This window comes from Sceloporus occidentalis, unplaced genomic scaffold (genome assembly GCF_023333645.1).
Source record: "Sceloporus occidentalis isolate IW3139 unplaced genomic scaffold, rSceOcc1.0.p SCAF_1, whole genome shotgun sequence".
In the NCBI taxonomy this organism is placed as follows: domain Eukaryota; kingdom Metazoa; phylum Chordata; class Lepidosauria; order Squamata; family Phrynosomatidae; genus Sceloporus; species Sceloporus occidentalis.
Window position 1 is genome coordinate 172,339,684 of NW_028316981.1, and position 20,256 is coordinate 172,359,939.

Consider the following 20,256-nt stretch of genomic DNA (forward strand, 5'->3'; position numbering starts at 1 on the left):
CTGGAGGACTATATGATTCCCAATTTTGAGTTCTGAGGGGACTTTCACAGCAAACATTCCCCTACCCCCCACCCCACCCCCCAAAAAAAACTAAGAGGAAGAAATAAAATTATAATCTGTGATTTCTTTAAAGAGATACTCCCAACTGGAAATACCAGGTAAGGAACTAATATTATGAACTGCAACTGCATTGACTCAATTTTACTGCATTTTAGAGAAGGGATAAGAATCTGAAATTAATATCTTTCAAAACATCCGTCTCCTCCTCCTCCAAATACATTTAGTAATTCCTTGTAAACAAGCCATTATGGCCATGTACCTGATTAAAGCCTGTACTCGTTGTATAAGAAGGAGGATTTAGAGACAGGCTGCTACTGTTTGTACCGTGATGCCAAAGGACCAATAGCTCTTTACCCTTCTGTGCTACATTTCAAGTCAAACAGCTAAAGGGACCGGGAACTAAGCAGCTTAAAAGACCCCAACCCCTACACAAGGCAGCCATTCTTTCTCCTGCCGAGGTGTCCCAGACAAGCCCTATGTTTTCTACAGCAATTAGGTAGCCTTCTGGCAGAAATGTTTGTCTTTAAAATAATTTTATCCTACCTTTCAATAGCAGTAATTTGCATGAATTAGTTCTGTAAGTACTTAAAATAATGTTGAATGCAGAGAAGAAGTCATCACACGATTTTTAAAAATGTGCCTGGACTGTAACCACTTCATGCAACATATCTAGGTGGCACCTCTTTTTCCCCAGTATATTTTGAGATCCAGAAGCCAAGAGCCAAAGATAACTCTTCTTTGGTAGAAACAAAGGTTATTTTCTCATACCATGATAAGCTATGGTATGTGGCTTATACCACAAATCATGGTCTGTGGCTTACACCACAAAATGCACAGCACATCACCAGGGACACACTGCTCATCTTCCCCATTTCTGGTTTTTGTTTTTCTCCTGCTTCTTTTGTCAGCTCCTGTCAGCTGAACAAATAAGCCGGGAATAGGTAAATAGCAATAAGTTTTAATGTCAGAATAAGATGGTTAACAAAATAAGGCTTGTTACCAGAAGCAGGTTTAGGCAGCAGAACAAGCAGATTTAAATAAACTATAGTTTCTTGTGACATGTGAGCACACCTGCAATATTTAACTACCGTATATACTCAACTATAAGTCGACCTCATATATAAGTCGAGAGCAGGTTTTGGGGCCACAATTATGGATTTTGATATGACCATGGATAAGTCAAGGTTAAAACTAAGGGACATGTAATAAAGGATCTAAAGGTTGAAACAAAGGAAAACTATGGCAAAGAACTTAACAAAATTGCAGCAGGCATAACTATTTGTGCTAAAGGCTGGATGGATGAGAGAGTAGAGGTGGATCAATGCTTCCAGGGCGGATTAAACTCTTGCCTTTCACCACATATATATATATGTGTGTGTGTGTGTGTGTGTGTGTGTATATATATATATATATATATAGAGAGAGAGAGAGAGTGTTAAAATACAGTACTTACATTGACCCATGGATAAGTTGACTCAGATTTTTGGACCAATTTTTTAATCTAAATTTCTAGGCTTATACACAAGTATACACATTATTTCTCAAACCATGGATTTGGGTTGTTCAAGTTGTTAACCATGGCTTAATTATGACTAAGAGAAAGCAAACTAAGGTTAAAACTATGTGATAGAAAAAAGTTGAATACATCTGAAAAGGAGGGAGCCTTCAGTTTCTTTTAAGAGGACGGAATATAAAAAACTGGGAGGGAAAGGGACAGATGGAAGACCAGATTCCCCAGGCACTGAATACAGTTACAATCCAGCCAAAATCTTGAAGTACTTTTCCAAATTGCCTTGATATTTTTCAGTAACTACCTTTGCTTCCTATTTAAACAGTGCCATAAGCCTCAGGGCATGAGATCAGCATTTAGTCTAGTCTCTTGCAGAACAACTGGCAAGTTCTGATAGTCACAGCCAAAAAAAAAGTAACTTTTTCAAGTTCTGGTAAACACCAGAGGACTTTAAAAGAATGGGGAAGGCAGCCAGCATCACGCAGGTCTAGGAAAACATAATAAGCCAGGCATAAACATCGTTCTTTTTTTCCACAACTCCTGCCCTGAAGACAAAAAAGGCTCTGTCAAGTTTCTGTCAACAGCCACAAAAGTGTTACTGCTGCCTTAGTTTTTCACTGCTTAAAATGCTGCAGAGAACAAAAATGCTTCCAATAACAGAGGCTGTGGTGCAAGTAAAGTGGGCTCCTCCAAAATTTGTTAGCCCTGGTGGCGCAGTAGTTAAATGCTTGTACTGCAGCCACATACTCAAAACCATACGAGTCCAATACCAGCGAAAAGGGCTCAAGCTTGACTCAGCCTGGCATCCTTCTGAGGAGGTGGCTAAAATGAGTACCCAGCTTGTTGGGGGCAATTAGCTTGGAGAACCCACACCTCACTGCTCCAGTTCAGAGTCCTATGGAAGAGACAGTGAACAGATCAGGTTGGACTCCTTAAAACTCTGGTTTGCCTGCTTGGTTGTCTTCCTCCATTTGTAACTGAGGGGCTAACACAACCTTCTTTTAATAGAGGATTCCACCCACCCACCACTACTCACTGCAACATATCTACAATGACTGTTATCTCCCCTGTTCAAATTACAGTTTTAATTCTTGCACAATTATTCCCACCATCTGGTCATGAAGGCTACGTGTAACCCATCCTAAACCATCACCACCACTACCATCATCATCATCAACCATCTAGGGCCTAGATTCTAGGCAATTCAAATTCAGTGATTCCAACTTTAAAAGCTGAACATGTTTGCACATGTTTATTTTGTTTTGCATACATTATACCATCTTTTCCATTTCGCATAATTTACTCTGGTATTGCTAATCATAAGAAGGGCAAGATCACTGAGGTCCTGCCTTATCACAACCCACCCCAAATCAATGAAAAATTTAATGAGACATCAATCTGGAATCCTTTCACACTGCCCAACACTATGATTCCCCTTCATAGTTGCATCCCATAGACTTCCTGGGATTTGAAGTTTAGGGAAGGTCATTTAGGATCCTCTGCCAGGGAGTTCCTTTTGTGCTACTGACCAAACTACAAGTCTCTGTGTTTCACAAAAGGCAGCCATGACTTCCAAAGCAAAAGCATAGCACTATAATTAGGTAGCATGAAAGAGCTCCTGGTTTCTGAGATTTCAGCAAGCGCTGCCAAGACATTTCCAATACAGTTTTCTTGGCCTTAAAGCCTAGAAGCTCACTTTATTTTAGAAACAGAACTTCTCAAACAGCTGAATTCTGTGTCTTCTACCATATTCTAGACTCCCACAGAATCAGAATATACATCAGAGATCCAAAGGCTGTATATTTCCCCAACCACCAGAGCTTGGGGGGTAGGAGGCTACACCAACACTTCCCAATAACTGTCTTTACTGACAGAATTGTATGTTTTGTCCCATCCAGCTTATTTAGAGATAAAAAGAGCCTTCCCCACCTCCCAAAAATCCTGTAAAATGTTTCCCTTAAAAAGAAGAAGAACCTAAAGCAACTTTAGGGGAACAACAACATAGGAAAAAAGTCACTGTCAATCTGTAGAGGCTTCAGACCATTGCTGTCCCATACCAGGGAGAAGGGTATTTGTCCCCCCCTCCAAAAGGAGGAAAGTTTTGTTTTTTTAAGGTGCTACCAAAAACAACTATGGGAATACATGTGGTCTATGAGTTGCACTTTGCTCATCTGTGGTATCTACACTACACAGCCTTGCTGTGAGGTGAAGAAAAGATACTGGACCAAGCACTCCATGGGTTTTTAACATTGTTCCCATCAAACATCAATAAGGAATTCTACCATGATTTCCAAAGAGAAATCCAAACAGACTCAGACAATCACTGCTAAACCAATATGCAGAGCATTTGGCCTCTCTCTTTACTCAGTTATGTTCTTAGCTTCACAGTCAAGGGATGCCATCTAAATATCATTTATAATCATTTTCTCTAAGGTCGTAACATAATGTGAGTTTAGTACTTTTCCCCATTATTTTCCCCAGTTTTTGAGGTTAACAGGATATCCAATATTTTGTGCCCATTTTATCATCACATCTTTAACTGTCTCTTGTTCTGACTCCATTTCAGTAATATTTTATAAAATTTTGCAATTTTGTGATTGTCTTTTTCAAACATCATATTCTCTAGTTCTGATTTCTCTAATTCAAAGCCTTCAATTTTTTATCCATTTTATATCATTCATGTAAATGACGATAGAGAAACCAGTGATAGTCAATCCCTTCCTCTAATAATTTTTCTCTTGTTTTAAATTTAGGTTACTTTCTATGACTTGTAATAATATCTCTATTGAAAACATATTTTGTTTGTTTTTCTCCATCTACCATAAAGTCCTTCATGAGATGATATCCAAAGTAGAGTTTTCTTGCAGACTCTCCTTTTATTTTTCAACCATATTCTTAGTAATGTTCTTCTAATGTACTCTAATGTGTTTTTTTTAAAGATTTTATCTATTTTGTATTTATCATGCTACACATATGCATGCCAACCAAATTTGAAGTTGGGAACTTTCCAGATTAAGCAAACTTTCTTTTTTCAGACTTAATCAATCCACTACCCTTGTAAGTCTACATGCTTTGTGGTATAATTTTAAATCGAGAAGGCCAAGCCCTCCTCTCCTCTATCTCTTGAATCCTGGAGTGTCTTCCATCAAACTCTGGGTTTCTTCCCATCCAAATGAATTTAGAAAGAACTTATTGGGGAAAAATGGTTTATCCTAGGTAGAGTTTGTAATAAAAATATCATTTTGCGTAAAATCATCATCTTAACTGTGGAAATCATTTCCAATAAGAATAATTTTAATGTCTTCCATTTTTCCAAGTCTCTTTTTATTTCTTCTCAAGTTTTTTTAATTATCAAATAAGTCTGAAACTATAGTTTTTTGTGGGTTTTTCGGGCTATGTGGTCATGTTCTATAAGAGTTTATTCCTGACGTTTCACCAGCATCTGTGGCTGGCATCAACTGTTTTTCTAAGATTTTATTTCCAATTCTAAAGCCTAATTATTAATTAATTCTTGTTCTTCTTCTTTAGTCATATTTTTGTGAACGTTGTTATTTTATCTACATTTATTTTAAGACAAAAAAATCTTAATTCCTTGTTTATCAGGATCATTTTGAATTTTTCTATTTAGAATTCCAATAAATACCAGGAAAAGTAGATGCAGTAAAGGACATCCTTGCCTTGTCCTCTTGATTATCTCAAAAATCTAGGTTTTTTTCTTCATTAATTGTTACTGATTATATGATTAATGAACAGATTGTTTCTTATAAATCTGTTGAATCCAAGTTATCCAAGCCTTTCCTTATTTCATTTTCTTTAAGACTTCAAATAAAAAAATCCAATTTAGCCTTGCCAAATGCTTTTTTGGCATTGACAAAAATCATCACTGTGTGTTTTGTAACATTCAGTCACGTAAAGTACCATTCTCATATTTTTCACTTAATTTTCCTCCAGGAAGGAAACCAGACTGCTCTTCATGAACTAGTTCTTTCAATAGCTTATTTAATCTCTCTATGTAAGTAAGGATGTAAGTTCACCCAAGGATGGATAGACAATGAACAGAACAAATGAGTCAAGAAACCAGTGAAGATCACAAAGTACTGATCACAAAATGATAAGAGATGGATAGAAAAATATATACTTCTTGAATATGAAGTATAGATGTAAGGTAGTGTATAGGACAAGACAAGCAAGTGGTCAGACAGAAAAATGGGATAATGAAGTTTTATGTAGAAAATCTGTATGGTACAATATACAAGAAAGGAAGTCAAACAATTCAGTGTATCAAGAATTAACGATGCTGTATTTCTTTGATTGCAATGTATTTTCTTTTAATAAAGAAATAAAATAAAATTTATTTTAAAAAATAATTTATTTAATCTCTCTAACATAATTGATGCAAAGATTTTTGTTAACTGGTATTTAAAAGAGATATGAGACAGCCTGAGAAGCACTGACCTACTTACACTCAGATCCCCAAACTGTATTGAAGTTTGTTTCAAGATTCCATGAGTAGCAAACTATTAAGGATTTTAATTCCCCTAAATTCTGTCTTTAAAAACATAACACACTATAAAAAAAACCCAGTTGCTACATTTTATGTCCTAACACCAATTTGCTGAACATACTTTTAAAAAACTATTACAAAATACTTCTCGAAAGGGCAGTGTTTTCAAAGCTAGGCAATGAGGACAAAGACCTAGATTTCCTGAATTGCAAAATCCATCACAGCCTGGCAAAGTACTTTTTTGGACTAAAATTTGTGAATTTCCCTGATATCAAGGGCCATGGGTAGGGTCTGTGAGAGATGCAGATCAAAAAAGGCAATTTCTGAGCTGTGTTATCAGCTTTCCTGAGATATGGCAGCAGTGCCTGAACTTAAACCTTGATACACAAAGTAAGAGAATAGGTTTTAAATAATCCCTAGGGCTCTGAATAACAGAGGCTGCCAGTACTGACTAGCAGTTCACAGGAGGACTTTAAGTGAAATGCACACACATGCGGCCCATGATAAGGTAAAGAGCGATATCATGAACTGCCGCCAATAGGGAACTGCCGCTAAAACTGCTGTGAAGTGGTGGTGGTTGTCTTTAAACTGTAGAATTGGTTCTGAGTGGCCATTATCATCTTCTTCTGTCACATCAGCTTAGCTTGTCTTCTTAATGATGGCTAGGGATGATGAAGATCATAGTCCAAAAGTGTGAGAAGGCACCAGGTTGGGGAAGGCTGGGTTAGCTAGAGACTGCAAGGGAGGGGAGATATCCATTCTGATGGAGCACGCAGACTGGTTTGCACAATTTCTCTCATGCTCTTTAAGCAACTTTTTGCATGTACAAAAAGCATTACATGGACCAAACCTCACACCTTGTTCAAGGCAGCTGGGCCATGTCTTCTATCACCAAAATACTCTATTATCTGTACTTGAGCTCTATTATTAATTCTCTGACAGTGGGAAGCAAGGCTTCCTCTTTTCCTGGGATTATCTTGGTGACACTCAGACTTGTAAGAAGCAGTTGGACAGGATATTTAACATTAATGCAGGTTCAGCTCCCCACCCAAAGGTTTAAAGTCACTATTTACGATTACAAAGGTGGTTTGCTTTTACAGCAAAGCTGTTCTCAGCTACACCCCCTTTGAAGAATGTGAAAGTCAATCTGTCAGACAGAATTTAGCTTCCAATTCCTCACTGATATACAGAATAGAATTAATCCACCTCCTGGGCTTGTCAAGACACCTGAGCGCTCAAGAGTACAGGGTGGCGGATTTGGCTACACATCCTCAGCCAAGAGGTATTTTGTGAATGTCCTTTAAGAAGCAGCCCAGGGCCTGCCAAAGGCACCTGGGCCAAAAAGGATCTTCAGAAGGTTCCTTCCTGTCTCTCCCTGCTTACCATCAAAGAAAAAGAAACAGAGAAGGGTCTAGAAAAGCTAATTTTCTGCCTACTAATTCCCAGAATCCCCTATTACCATGCTGGTTAGAGGATTATAGGAGTGCTTGTCCAAAAAGGTGGGTTTCCCAGGTTCTCAGAAGAAGTGTGGCATTAGTCTGTGGGACTAACAATAGGACTAACAGGCAGCCAATTGGAGGGAATGGCTCCTTAGCCTATTACTACGACCTTCCCTTCCAAAGTGGCTCTCCAGCAGAACTGGTGTCTTTCTTTACTTATTTATATCACCCTGTTCTCCCAAATGAGACCCACAGTGGTCCATAACATGAATTAAAACAAGGCATATGAGCTAAATCCTACAGTTTAAAGCCATTAAATAAACTAACCTCTTAAAACACCAACACAATCAAAATAGTATGAAATGAAAAATAGTAGTTTTTTGTGGGTTTTTCAGGCTATGAGGCCGTGTTGTAGAAGAGTTTATTCCTGACATTTTACCAGTATCTGTGGTTGGCATCTTCAGAGAATGCTGGCATGGAAGAGAGTGGGGTATATATACTGTGAGTTGAAAGGAAGCGCTTCCTCTCAACCAATAGTATATATACCCCACTCTCTTCTATGCCAGCATTCTCTGAAGCTGCCAGCCACAACTGCTGGCAAAACATCAGGAATAAATTGTTCTACAACACAGCCTCATAGCCCAAAAAACCCACAAAAACTATGGATGCCAGCTGTGAAAGCCTTCAACTTCACAAGCAATATAAAATCATTTAAAAAATAAAGTGATAACAATGAAAGTTTGGCACACACACCCAAGAATTTCTTCATAGCTACTCAATTGTCAAAGGACTGTTCAAATAAAAAGGTCTTTACCAGCCAGCAGAAGGAGAGAGGTTACCTGATTACCAATTCTTCAGGGTTAAGTTATGGGACATTCCACTTTTTCCCCTGACTCTATAACATCAGCAACTCTGTGTGTGTGTGTGTGTGTGTGTGTGTGTGTGTGTGTGTGTGTGTAAAGCCTTATGAAGACTTTCAGGAATCAGCATCACCAGTCAGTGGGATGGGGGATTCTACTGCCCAGATAAAAATATGGGTTAAATTGAAATGTCAAGCCAGCAGCAGAGACATTTAAAGTGATAGCTTGAGGGTGAATGGTGGAATCCTTGGCCAGACAATATTATTCCACCTGATTGCAACCTTCTTTAGAAATGAACACTGAATCTGGTTCTGTACAACTTCTCTAAGCATTAAGCCTAGATTCCACACATGAGCTTCCCACCATCTTCTCAGCTCAGTTTTAAAGACTCATCTTTGAGAGATAAGAAACTCTCTCTCTCTCTCTCTCTCTCTCTCTCTCTCTATTTGGTGCCCATTCAGAGCCTTGGTTGTCTGGCTGTTCCCTCAATGGGTCTGTAGAAAAGCTCAGGGCAATGCCACACCTTGCACAAGACAGACATATCTTAGAATAGACTGCCCACATCCCAAAGCAATTTTCCAGTATAATGCTGTTTACATTTAAATACCCTGGGATCAGCATCCATCTCTCTGTAAGTGGTTACAAGAATATTGATGCTTCTGATCAAAATCACAAAAATGCTGATTCTAGAGGCCTTCCATACATAATAAAACATGTTGTTGTTTTTCAGATGAAAATAAATACATTTGGGGAACAGGGAACATACAGGCTACAAAAAAAGGGTAGTTTGTGCACTTGTACTAACAGTAATATAACCTGCACATCTATATGGCTAACATGCATATTTGTACCCAAAGCATATAAATGACTATGTACAGTACAAGATCCCCTGCTGCATGTCCCAACCCAGAACAAAAGATGAGGAACTCATGACCCTCCCAGCATATTATCTTGAAAGTGATAATCTAGTCAAACATACCCCACTGCCATGTGAACTGTACTTCCCATTTACCTTGTTTCTCTCCCTTTTCTCTTTCTTATTTTAATGACTGTAAACATGAAAAATTACTGACCACAAATGTTTAAAAGGTGAGGCGGAAAGAGATTTACTTCTTAGATAACATTTAGTGTGCTGCTTACATCTGTGTGCTACTTCACAGCAATAATGGGAATCTTTGGCCCTCCTGTGCAAAGAGCATGACCAATGGCCAGGGATTATGGGGACTGCAATCTAATAATATCTGGATGTGCATAGGTTTCTCTGCTATACAATATGGCAAGCACTATGTACAGAAGTAACACATGCCCTTGTCATATAGATTATTCTAGCATCCATTTTCTCAACAGGATAGCAGCACAGAAGTATCACACCCAAGGTGACAGCCTAGTCCTCCTAGAGCCACTAACAAAATTGCTGGGTAATCCACCCTAAATTATTTATAGGGGAAAATCAAAATCAGCACACAAGAAAAGTTAAAAAAAATTAAATTAAACCTACTGAGTAGATTTACATAAGCTCTGGTTTTATATAATTAACTCTGTCTATGATCACTCAGAGAAAGGCAAGGATACTACAACCATCATACACACCAACCATTGAAAATCTGCTCCCACGACATCTCTGTCTTAGATTACAGCAGGTAAACACTGTCAAGACATATTTTTACAGGCATAAAATATGTGAAAAATGCTCTTATTGAGATGCTTGAAAATAAACACACATGAAAGCTGAGATCCCCCACAAAAATGAAGCTTATGCTCATCACCATGTTCTTAGATATTACTGCAGTCTAGCAGAAAACCACTAGGCACACAGAGCTATAAATGTGATTCCTTCTTCTTCAGTCATGAGCATTAAGTGAAACCAAAATCCACAAACTAGTGCTAAGAAACATTTCCTATCAGAACTCCTGAAAAGAAGAACCAGATCTGCCCTTTAGTCAATCATCAAGGCTTACTTGGGTATGGGTTGATTTTACAGCACTACAGATACAGAAAGCATGGATTTGGTAGGTATGCAATAAACATTGAGGCCCTGAAACCACATGATTTGGTGGTGTCCCAGTCATTTTCTCTTTCCCACTGGCCCAGTGCAGATGTGGAGGTAATGCCTTTCAAAGTCACTGGCACACTCTCAAAATCTGGCTTGACTCAGCGTGGCTAGTGTAAAGTTTCCTGCATTTCACTTTCCACAGATAATCCTGATTAAAATGGATTAAGGACACTATGTCTTGGTGCCACACCATCCCTTGCCACATGTTGATGATTCTAAATTTTTGAGGTGGGTGAACATGGCCCCCAATTTCTTAAAATGCATGCCCATCCGATATCTGTCCAGAAGATTGTTCAGCAGCTGTGTAAGCATGCAACCTAGATACTCCTGAGAATACTGCATTCGATGCATCCAACTAGCAGTGGACAACTTCTGTATCCTCACTGACTGTTCCATATATCTGTCTCCCATTTCTATGCCACTGTTCCATCACTGATACTCAAGATTAGGAGTGTGAAATAAATGACCTGTGAGCCTTACACAACAGAGCATGGCCATTTTTGATGGAGGACTCCAACACTCCTCCCAAAACAATGATGCCAAAATCAAAGGGCCAAATCACTAAAACGCCCTATTAAACAAGTACAAGAGCTTGCATTCCACGGCTTGCAACAGTATGCCACTCAAATTCATGAGGAAACCCTCTCCCTCCACCTTGTATAAACAAACGTTTCAGACTTATTTTAAGGGTTTTCCTGGTTTGTCAGTGAATTTCATGTGTGTTCAGCTGAAGTCTAGCATGCCCATACATGCAGAGGGGCTGTTGCTGTTGTGTGCCTCCAAGTCATTTTAGACTTATGGCAACTCTAAGGCAAACCTATCATAGGGTTTTCTTGGCATGTTTCTTCAGAGGTGGGCTGCCATTGCCATCCTCCGCTTTCCAGGTGAAAGCAAGCCCTACTTGCCATAATTCTTCTGCTTCCCTAGCCCTAACTTTTCCTCACCTCGGTAGCCAAAGGGATAGAGAGGCATTCTGTAGTTTCCTGGTTTGGGCTCCACACACAAATATAACACAAATGTTGCATGTTCATAGGATCACACATTCAACATTGAAGTCATAGTCTAATAATACTGTTCAGAGTTTAGGCAAGAAGCTGAAAAGTAAAAGTAGGAGCCTAGCTTTATAAATTACATTAAGCTGAAAGCAGCAGAGAACAAGCCCAGGCTTGCCAGCCATGGCACTCAATAGGCCGTTCTGGCCAGGAGCTTCATATGTCGCAAGAGGGGTTGTTTATTTGTCTGGAACAGTTTTATTCTGTCCTCCAGCCCAAAAAAATTCCAAGAGCAACTTAACAAAAAATCATAATGAAACATTCTCTCCTCTCAGGTTTATAATCTATAATGGTGACCCTGCCACCCTACTCTTCTTTGACTCAGCCTGACTGAATAGCTGCTGCCATGATTTCTGGCCTAACAGATGGCTGCACTGAAAGCCACTTTAGGACCTACAGTGTTTTTGACAAGGGCAGAGGAAGAAGATCTGGCTTACTAGGACTTCTGGATGACCAGAGCCAACACCAATATACCCCAAAGATTCTGGTTTTATCCAGAAAGCCAATGCCTGATACTTATGAGTTTATAAATTACTTTGTTTCATCAGAACTCTCCAAATCCTCCATTGGGATTTCTAGTCCAAAAAGAAATATTAACAAGCTCTGTGACAGCACAGATTGCTCAAGCAAAAGTTATGATTCTGTTGGAAAGATCCTTGTTTTAAATGTTGTTTTAGAGTGTTTCGCTTTCCTGATTTTAAAAATGGAAATGGCTGTATAGGGAGAGGAAAGCATGACGATGGCAGGGTCATGTGCTCTTATGGAGGAAGGAGAGAGAGAGAGAGATGTTTAATGTCTATCTCACCTTCCAGAGCCAAACCACATGCAAAAACTCACCTTGCTCTTATGGAATGTCATGTCAATTAAAAATAAAGCACATATCACCTATGGTCTCCTAAGGGATGTGAAGGCTGACCTGGCATGTTTTACAAAGACCTAGATGGGAGCTGACAGTGGCACAGGCTCTCCCAGCTGGGTAATGTGTTAGTGAGCAGGTGAGAGAAAGTGGGCAGGGGATGGTTAGCTATGGTCAGACCATCTCAACCTGATTAAAGTACCTACCAGAGAGATGAGCCACATTAAATGTTTATACCCCAGCCTGAAAACCAAGGACAGACTAGGTATTCTGTTAGTGTACCTGCTACCCCCACTGCCTATCAGACTTCCTGGTCAAATTCAATGAACTGGTCTCAGAGCTGTTGTTGGAGTCCCCCAGACTTTTACTTCTGGGAGACTTCAACATACCATTGGGGACTTGTCAGGCGTAATTTGGGAGATGATGGTATCCATGACAAACATGGGCCTATCTCAGTTGGTTTCAGGACCTACACATCTGGCCAGTCACTCTTAATGCGGTTTTCAGCTTGGAACATACAGAACATAATTAATACCTCTGAGTTGTCAAGGACAGATGGACATAAATGATCAATTTTAAATGTGGACTGTTTTAGTATGTGTATATCCTATTTGTCCTTTTAAACTGATGTGTATTTTAACTGATCTGTTTTAACTGATATGGTGTGTCGGTTAATTGTTGGGAGAGGCGGGTAAGAAATAATAATAATAATGATAGCCATTGCTGTTATTAATATTATTATTTTCTGGTCAGGGCTAGCATGACAACTACAACTCACCTCTGCAGGGCGGAAGACCTGATAAATTGGTCCGCTCTCAAAAGCTAATGGATCTCTTGAGATTCCAGGATGCCTTGGACAGTTATACAACTGGCATCACCAATGACTCTGTTGAAGTCCTGGTTGATAAATGGAACCAAAATCTAACCAGGACTAGTGACATGATCACCCCAAGAGTCCTATCTGACCTGTTTGCAAACTATCTCCTTGAGAAAGAGTCCCCCACGGAGCTGAAACAGGAAGGATGATGATTAGAGCACAGATGGCAGGAAAAACAATGTCTATGTGACACAATATAGAGAACATGTGATGCAATATAGAGAACATTTTGTAGGAATAAAGAAGCAATATCTGCAACATTCTTTTATGCATGTGTTGTGTCTACGAATTCACATCTAGCTGAGCTGTTCAGTGTGGTGAGAGGTCTAACTCAGACACTCCCCCTGAACCTGACCTTACTGCCTTCAGTAGCTCATTGTGATACTTTCAATAATCATATTGCAGATTAAATATCTCGCATAAGAGCTGACTAAATTCCATCACTGGAGTGGAAGTCAATAATGAAGTGTCCAGCAACACTCAATTTTTCCATACAAAACATTCTCTGAAGATGCCAGCCACAGATGCTGGCAAAACGTCAGAAAGAAACTCTGCTAGAACATGGCTACATAGCCTGAAAAACCCACAAAAAAAAACTGAGTGAGATTACACTGGATCAGTCTCAACTGGTGAGTACTGTTGATGTAGACAAACTGCTGGGGCAAGTAAGGAAGATAACTTGTTTTCTTGATCCTTGTCCCGCTTAGCTGATCACAGTACCATAGAGTTGGAAGAGACCACAAGGGCCATCCAGTCCAAGTCAGGAGGTCATTCAGGGAGGAGATGCAATTAGATTTAGAGATGCAACATATAATTAATGCATCCCTCAGAAAGGGGATCTTTTTATCCTATTTAAAAGAGGCAGTGGTTAAACCATTACTGAAAATGCCCACCCTGGATTCTCTTGATCTTAATAATGACAGACCAGTATCAAAATCTTCCTTTTGTGGGCCTTCCAACTCCCTTTTGCCTTCCAGCTCTAGGAGGTCTTGGTTGACACACAAGTCCTCAACCCATTTCAAACCCACATCAGAACAGGATATGGAATTGGGACTGCTATGGTCACTCCATCTTAACAGTGACAGAGGGACTGCATTCCTATTGGTAGTCTTGGGCCTCTCAATGGCATTCAATATCATCAAACATGATATACTACTGGAATTCCTGGGAGGGCTGGGAATCGGAGACACTGTATTACAGTGGTTCTGGTCTTACCTTTCAGGCAGTTTCCAGATGGTGCTGCTTGGGGATAACTACTCCTCAAAAGAGGAGCTGCTATATAGCATATTACACGGTGTTATTCTGTCCCCAATGCTATTCAACATCTACATAAACTGTTAGCAGAGCTCATCCAGAGGCATGGGGCGGCATGCTGTCAAACGATGATGACACTCAAATATACTTCTCCATACCTTCAAAAACAGCTTTAGCTAAAGGTAATATGTCTCCTCTGTATGAATACTTGGTAGAGGTAATGGGTTGAAAGAAGAGAAACAAATTGATAATGAATCCAAACAATACTAAAGATATGAAGGCCTTCACATCTCTAGACAAGACAGAGGTGCTTAAAATTAAGGGGCCTAATTTGGGTTTGGAGGTGTGTAAATCAGTTCTTGATGAGGTCACACTTCCCCTGAAAGACTGTGTTCACTATCTGGGAGTGATCACAGTTTTGGGAACACTCCAGGATCCGTCTCTCCAAATGTCAGCTCACATAGATGTGATGGTCAGAAGTGTCTGTTATCAGCTTCAACTGATAATGCCAACTGCACCCCTTCCTAGAATCAGAGGACTTAAAGATGGCACTGCACAAGTTAGTAACCTCAAGCCTTGGCTTATGCAATGTGCTATATACATCATGCTACCTTTGTACCAAGTCTGGAAACTCCAACTGGTTCAGAATATGGCAGCCAGATTGATTACTACACCCAGAAGGGATCACTACACACATTTTATAGTGTCATACTCAGTTTTTAGACAGGTTGTACCCAAAGAATCATGCACTTACTCCAAAAGCAGAGCTTCAAGGTTCAGGGTGGCATAGTGCTCTATATACTATCATGTCAGATCATACAGATCCTGCACCACTGTAAGCACAGGGCCAGTTTGGCATGCATTGTGCTGTTTCCCCACCCTCACAATGTGAAGACTCTCCTCCCAAGTTCACTTCAGGACAGATGTCCGCAGGTGAGTAATCTGCTCATGGGACAGCCACCTAAAACCCTCCAGTACCTGACTCTGCCAAGGGAGAGTTTTCCAACAGGATTATAGAGCAGGGTTAAAATGAAACAAGCCTCTTTGATGTATTCCTGAATGAAACCTCCCAAAAGTCCTAAAGCCTCTAGAGGACAATGTGGCTATTTAGAAGCCTGCAGGGAAACTAAACGGGAGGGGGAGGGAACTTTTCCTTTTGAATATTTATTTCTCCTGAATGCCTAACTCTGTCAGCACCATGCCAATGCAAGCCACTATCTAACAATCCAAAGCTTAAATCCTACACAGTCTCATTTGGTTCCACTGCACTCTCTATTGAGTATGCATGCATAGAACTAAGTTAGCACAGCAAAGCTGCTTGTGAAATGTCAGTCTTTTATTTCTACCAGGAATGTGTCCAGCTTTACCATCTAACTGTTTTTATGATTAAACTGCTAAAGTAAAAAGCTAATAGTCAATCCCTCCTCCTGTAAAAGCATTTGGGCATACTCATTTCAAGCTTCTTCACTGTAAGAGGCTTCCCCACTCCCATCCCAGCAGTCAGATAATTCTCAAAGCCCTTCTATCCACTTTTCTGTGTCTTTTCAAAAGGGACAACACCAGTCACCTATACAGAAGGAAGAATTAACACACTTTTTTACACAAGAGGGAAGTGTCTGTGCCCTTAATTACATGCAATGTCTGCTGACCTTCTCCAGCTTCTGTCCCTTTGTTAAATTTTGGATAGCCTCAGTGTTCCTTTGCTTGTGTTATTTTCTTTCCCTTTGCTCCCTGGTCAACTGCATTTATGTTTTATTCAGCAACAAATCATTTGCAAGATGCACACGGTTATATAAAAAAAGAAAGGGCAAATAGAGAATATCACAGTCCCATTCAAGGACACACCAATTCCAGTCACAACAGAGCCAGTATAGACACATGAAACTTTGGCCAGAATTGCCATTATCTGGTCAACTCAGCTTTTTAAGCCACAGCAATTGCTTCTCCTCCACACAGCAGAATGCCATGAGAGAAGCAGTAGGCTCTCCAATGTCTATGTACACACACACACACACACTTAACCATTCTTCTCCCTGATTTTGTTCTTCTGATGCTTTCCATCTCCTTCCCTTCAATGGCTGTGTAGCCACCTTCTTTATAGAAACAGCCTTAGGACCTTTCTAAGGTTCCTAGCCCAGTTTCCATGTCAAACAAAAGCCTAATTCTGGAGGTAAAAGGAGAGATGACTTTATGGGCAACTTGGCAGGCAAGAACATTTTAAAGAAAATGTTTATTTTACAATATTTATATCACACCTTTTTTTGGCAGGGAACCCAAGGTTGCTAGGAACAATTAACTAACATCCTTACAATTGAAAACATGCACTAAATATTATCATACTCAAAAAGCAGTAGATGATAAAAGCTGCAATGACAGCAGTCCAAGTGCTTACAATTTTTGAAAGACCTGATACAGATTAAAGCAGCACATTTCAAAATTACACATGAAATATATTCTTAATATCTTTAGATATTAAAAATCTAAAGGTAGACAGCTCTCTCTCTCAGAGAAACACCCAACATTCCTGCTTCTATGTGACCCTTTCCAGCACTGTTTTGCAGAAGAGAAATGGCAGCCAAACCATTAAAAGGTGCAATAGCTTCACATGATGTACCATCCCATGTATGAAAGCTAACTGCTATGCTGTTATTCATTTACTAGATTTTTAAGGCTATAACAAAAGCTAAAAGAAAATGTAGGTTAGATGTAAAATATTAATATGAGTCATTCACTATATTGTTTTGCAAGCCATAAAAGTATGACTTCATGCTCTAATTAAAAAAAAGTCTAAGTGCAGAGAGCTGATTAAAATCTTTCTCCACCTCTTCTCACTGTACATCTGTCAATATATCTGGTTCCTGTTCATTATTCTCCTGTAATCACTTGCTATTCCACTAATGACAACCACAATTCTTATTCATTATTCCCTTATGAACAACACAGCCAAGATTGCATCAACTCTTTTGCTGTAATGTTGAAATTTCAGTCAGTTCTCTTCAGCATCAAGGTGTTCCAGGATTTAGCTCCCCAGTCACAAAGTCCCACCTGCATTCTTTTTGTTTGAGGTAAGAAATAATTAATTTAAAATGCATGCCTTGTCCCCAATTTGTTAGATAATTTTATGATATATCAGGTCATTTTTTAATGAGGAGGGGTAATAATTAATGTTTCACATTTCCATTTTTATTTTGTAATGGGGTGGCCATTTTTAGTTATTTGGAAAAGGTACTGGAGTGTGCGGTGGCTTCTCAACTCCAGAGCTTCTTGGATGAGGCAGATTATCTAGATCCATTTCAGTCTGGTTTCAGACCTGGTTAGGGACAGAGAAAGCTTTGATTGCCTTGGTAGAAGACCTATGCAGGGAACTGTACAGAAGGAGTGTGCCTGTTGGTTCTACAGAACCTCTTAGTGGCTTTTGATGCCATCAGCCATGGTATATTTCCGAGTCAACTCCCTGGGATGGGGCTTGGAGGTAGTGTTCTACTGTGGTTCCATGTTCCTGCTCAACTCCTTGACCAATGACCTGTGAAGTCCCTCAGGATTTAGTCTTGTCCCCTGTACTATTTAGCATATATATTAAACCACCAGGAGAGGTTGTGTGGAGTTTTGGGATCAAGTGTCACCCTATTATTCCTTTTCACCTAATTCCAAGGAAGCTGTTTCTGTGCTAAACCAGTGCCTGGCAGCTCAGCTGTAATGGACTGGATGAGGGCAAACAAATCAAAGCTTAATCCAGATATGACAGAGGTGCTCCTAGTCAGTCAAAAAGCAGAACAGAGAATAGGGATCCCGCCAGTGTTAGATGTAATTAAACTCTCCCTGAAAACAAAGGTTCACATTTGGGGGGGGGGGGTGGCTCCTGGATTTAACTGAGCCTGAAGGCCAAGGTTTCAGCAATGACCAGGAGAGCTTTTGCACAGTTAAGGATTGTGCGCCAACTTTATGCCCATTCCTGGAGAAGCCAGACCTGGCCATGGTGGTACATACCTTGGTTTCATCCCGTTTGGATTACTATAATGTGCTTTGTGTGGGGCTGCCTTTGAAAAGTGCTCAGAAACCTCTGTTTACCCAAAAAGCTGCAGCCAGGTTGTTAACTACAGGGAGCACACAACTCCCATTTCAACAGCTCCATTGGCTGTTGGTACACTGCTGGGCACAATTCAGTGTTGGTTTTGACCTATAAAGCCCTATAGGCTCGATCCCACGTGGGTTATTAGAAGGATCCTATCTCCCTTTATGAGCACTTGAGAGCTCTGTCTCACCAACTTCTCAGGCTTCTTTGGTGGGAACAACTAATGGGAGATTTATAAAGTTAAAACACTAAACATTAAAATAATAAAATTTAATATTTTAATGTTTAGTGTTTTAACTTTATAAATTGTTGAACTGTTTTTAAATGGTAAATTTATACTTTTATTAATGCTTTTGTATTGTTTTTAATTTGTATTTTTTAAATATCTGCTAGCCGCCTTGAGTCTCATCATGGAGATAAAAATGAATATAACAACAACAAAACAACAACATGTTTTTTTCCCCTTAAAAGCAACATGCTGTGCCTACAAATTAATTTCATAATTTTTGTAAAACAACTCCAATGATTTGGATTGACACTAATGCTTCCAAGCTCTTCTCTTTGCCTCTCATTTATAAGATATCCAAAATTATCTTTGCAATTTCAATTGTATATAGAACTGAAATTGTAAAGATAATTTGTGGACATCCTGTATTATGGTTTTCACTGGCACCCTAGGCTCTTCCAATATCAAAAGCTGCACAGACCCAGGCTAGGCTGGAGGGAAGCTTACCTCGGCAGTGGGACCCTTCATCTGAATCATCCACACAGTCACGTTCACCGTTGCACAGCTTGGCCATGGGAATGCAAAGGTCTGTGCCCAGACAGTTGTGCTCATTGGGTTGACATCTTGACACTTTGCTTTGTGGACCTGGAATACAGGAAGAAGCACAATGGTCATAGAAGAAGATACAATGAGCACTAAGGTCACAGTAAATAATAGAATTTGTGATCTAAGAAATACAGTGTGGGATGATGTTTAGGCACATAAGAAAATAAGAGATATCTTACCCAACATTTATTTGCAGTATGGGCAAAAATATCAATGGCACTTCTGGGCAAGGCAGTCATATGTACTGGCTATTATCAAAAACACACAGTAAGCTACAACAGATGCAGCACTAGACTATTCTAAATTAACATTCAGCCCAAAATGCTAATATGGGAGCCCTGGAAAAAAGGCCAATTTTATCACTGTGCTCTTATCACTGACAATTCTTCATTTGGGCTTCTACCTTACAAGTGGACTGGAATCCACCTGGGTATTTTCCCCTTGGTGCTATCAACCTATAGTTTCTTCTTAAAGGGAAGCACAAAATTCCCCTGGGCAGCTTGACATTAAGGGCTAATTAAGCCTGATTCCTTTACTGCCCAGGAGGAGGGAGGGGGCACCACACAATGACCCAACCCATCAGCAAAAGTGCTTTGCCATGTATAAACAGCTTCCCCTGCCCCCCCATCAACTGCTTAATCATGACTGGGGTAAGCGTCATTAACAAGCTACTTTATTTCTTTAAGACGCTAATAAATGAGCTAATTTATTTCATGTGACAAGCTTGTGGTATACCCCAAAGGGCTGCATTAGACAGGAATTTTTAACCTCAGAAAACCACTTTAAAAGTAGCTGTTCTTTTGGCCATAAATATATGCCCTCTAATTGATTTGGCTAGAACCCAAAGACAAATAAAACTGAGAAGGCCACGGCTGAGGAGATAAGAA

General features: G+C 39.7%; 1 protein-coding gene across 6 annotated transcripts in view; it reads right to left on the reverse strand.

The window, feature by feature from the left end:
• The window catches only part of LRP1 (LDL receptor related protein 1), a 387,970-nt gene that overhangs the window by 246,144 nt on the left and 121,570 nt on the right, over nucleotides 1–20,256 (reverse strand). For 5 of the 6 annotated variants that reach the window (XM_089482386.1, XM_089482379.1, XM_089482373.1 and 2 more), the window contains one exon: nucleotides 19,271–19,408. In XM_089482386.1, coding sequence (XP_089338512.1) covers nucleotides 19,271–19,408 — 138 coding nt within the window. Of the gene's footprint in view, nucleotides 1–8,352; nucleotides 8,368–19,270; nucleotides 19,409–20,256 lie in introns of those variants that run through there. The other variant, XM_089482393.1, reaches the window with a different exon arrangement.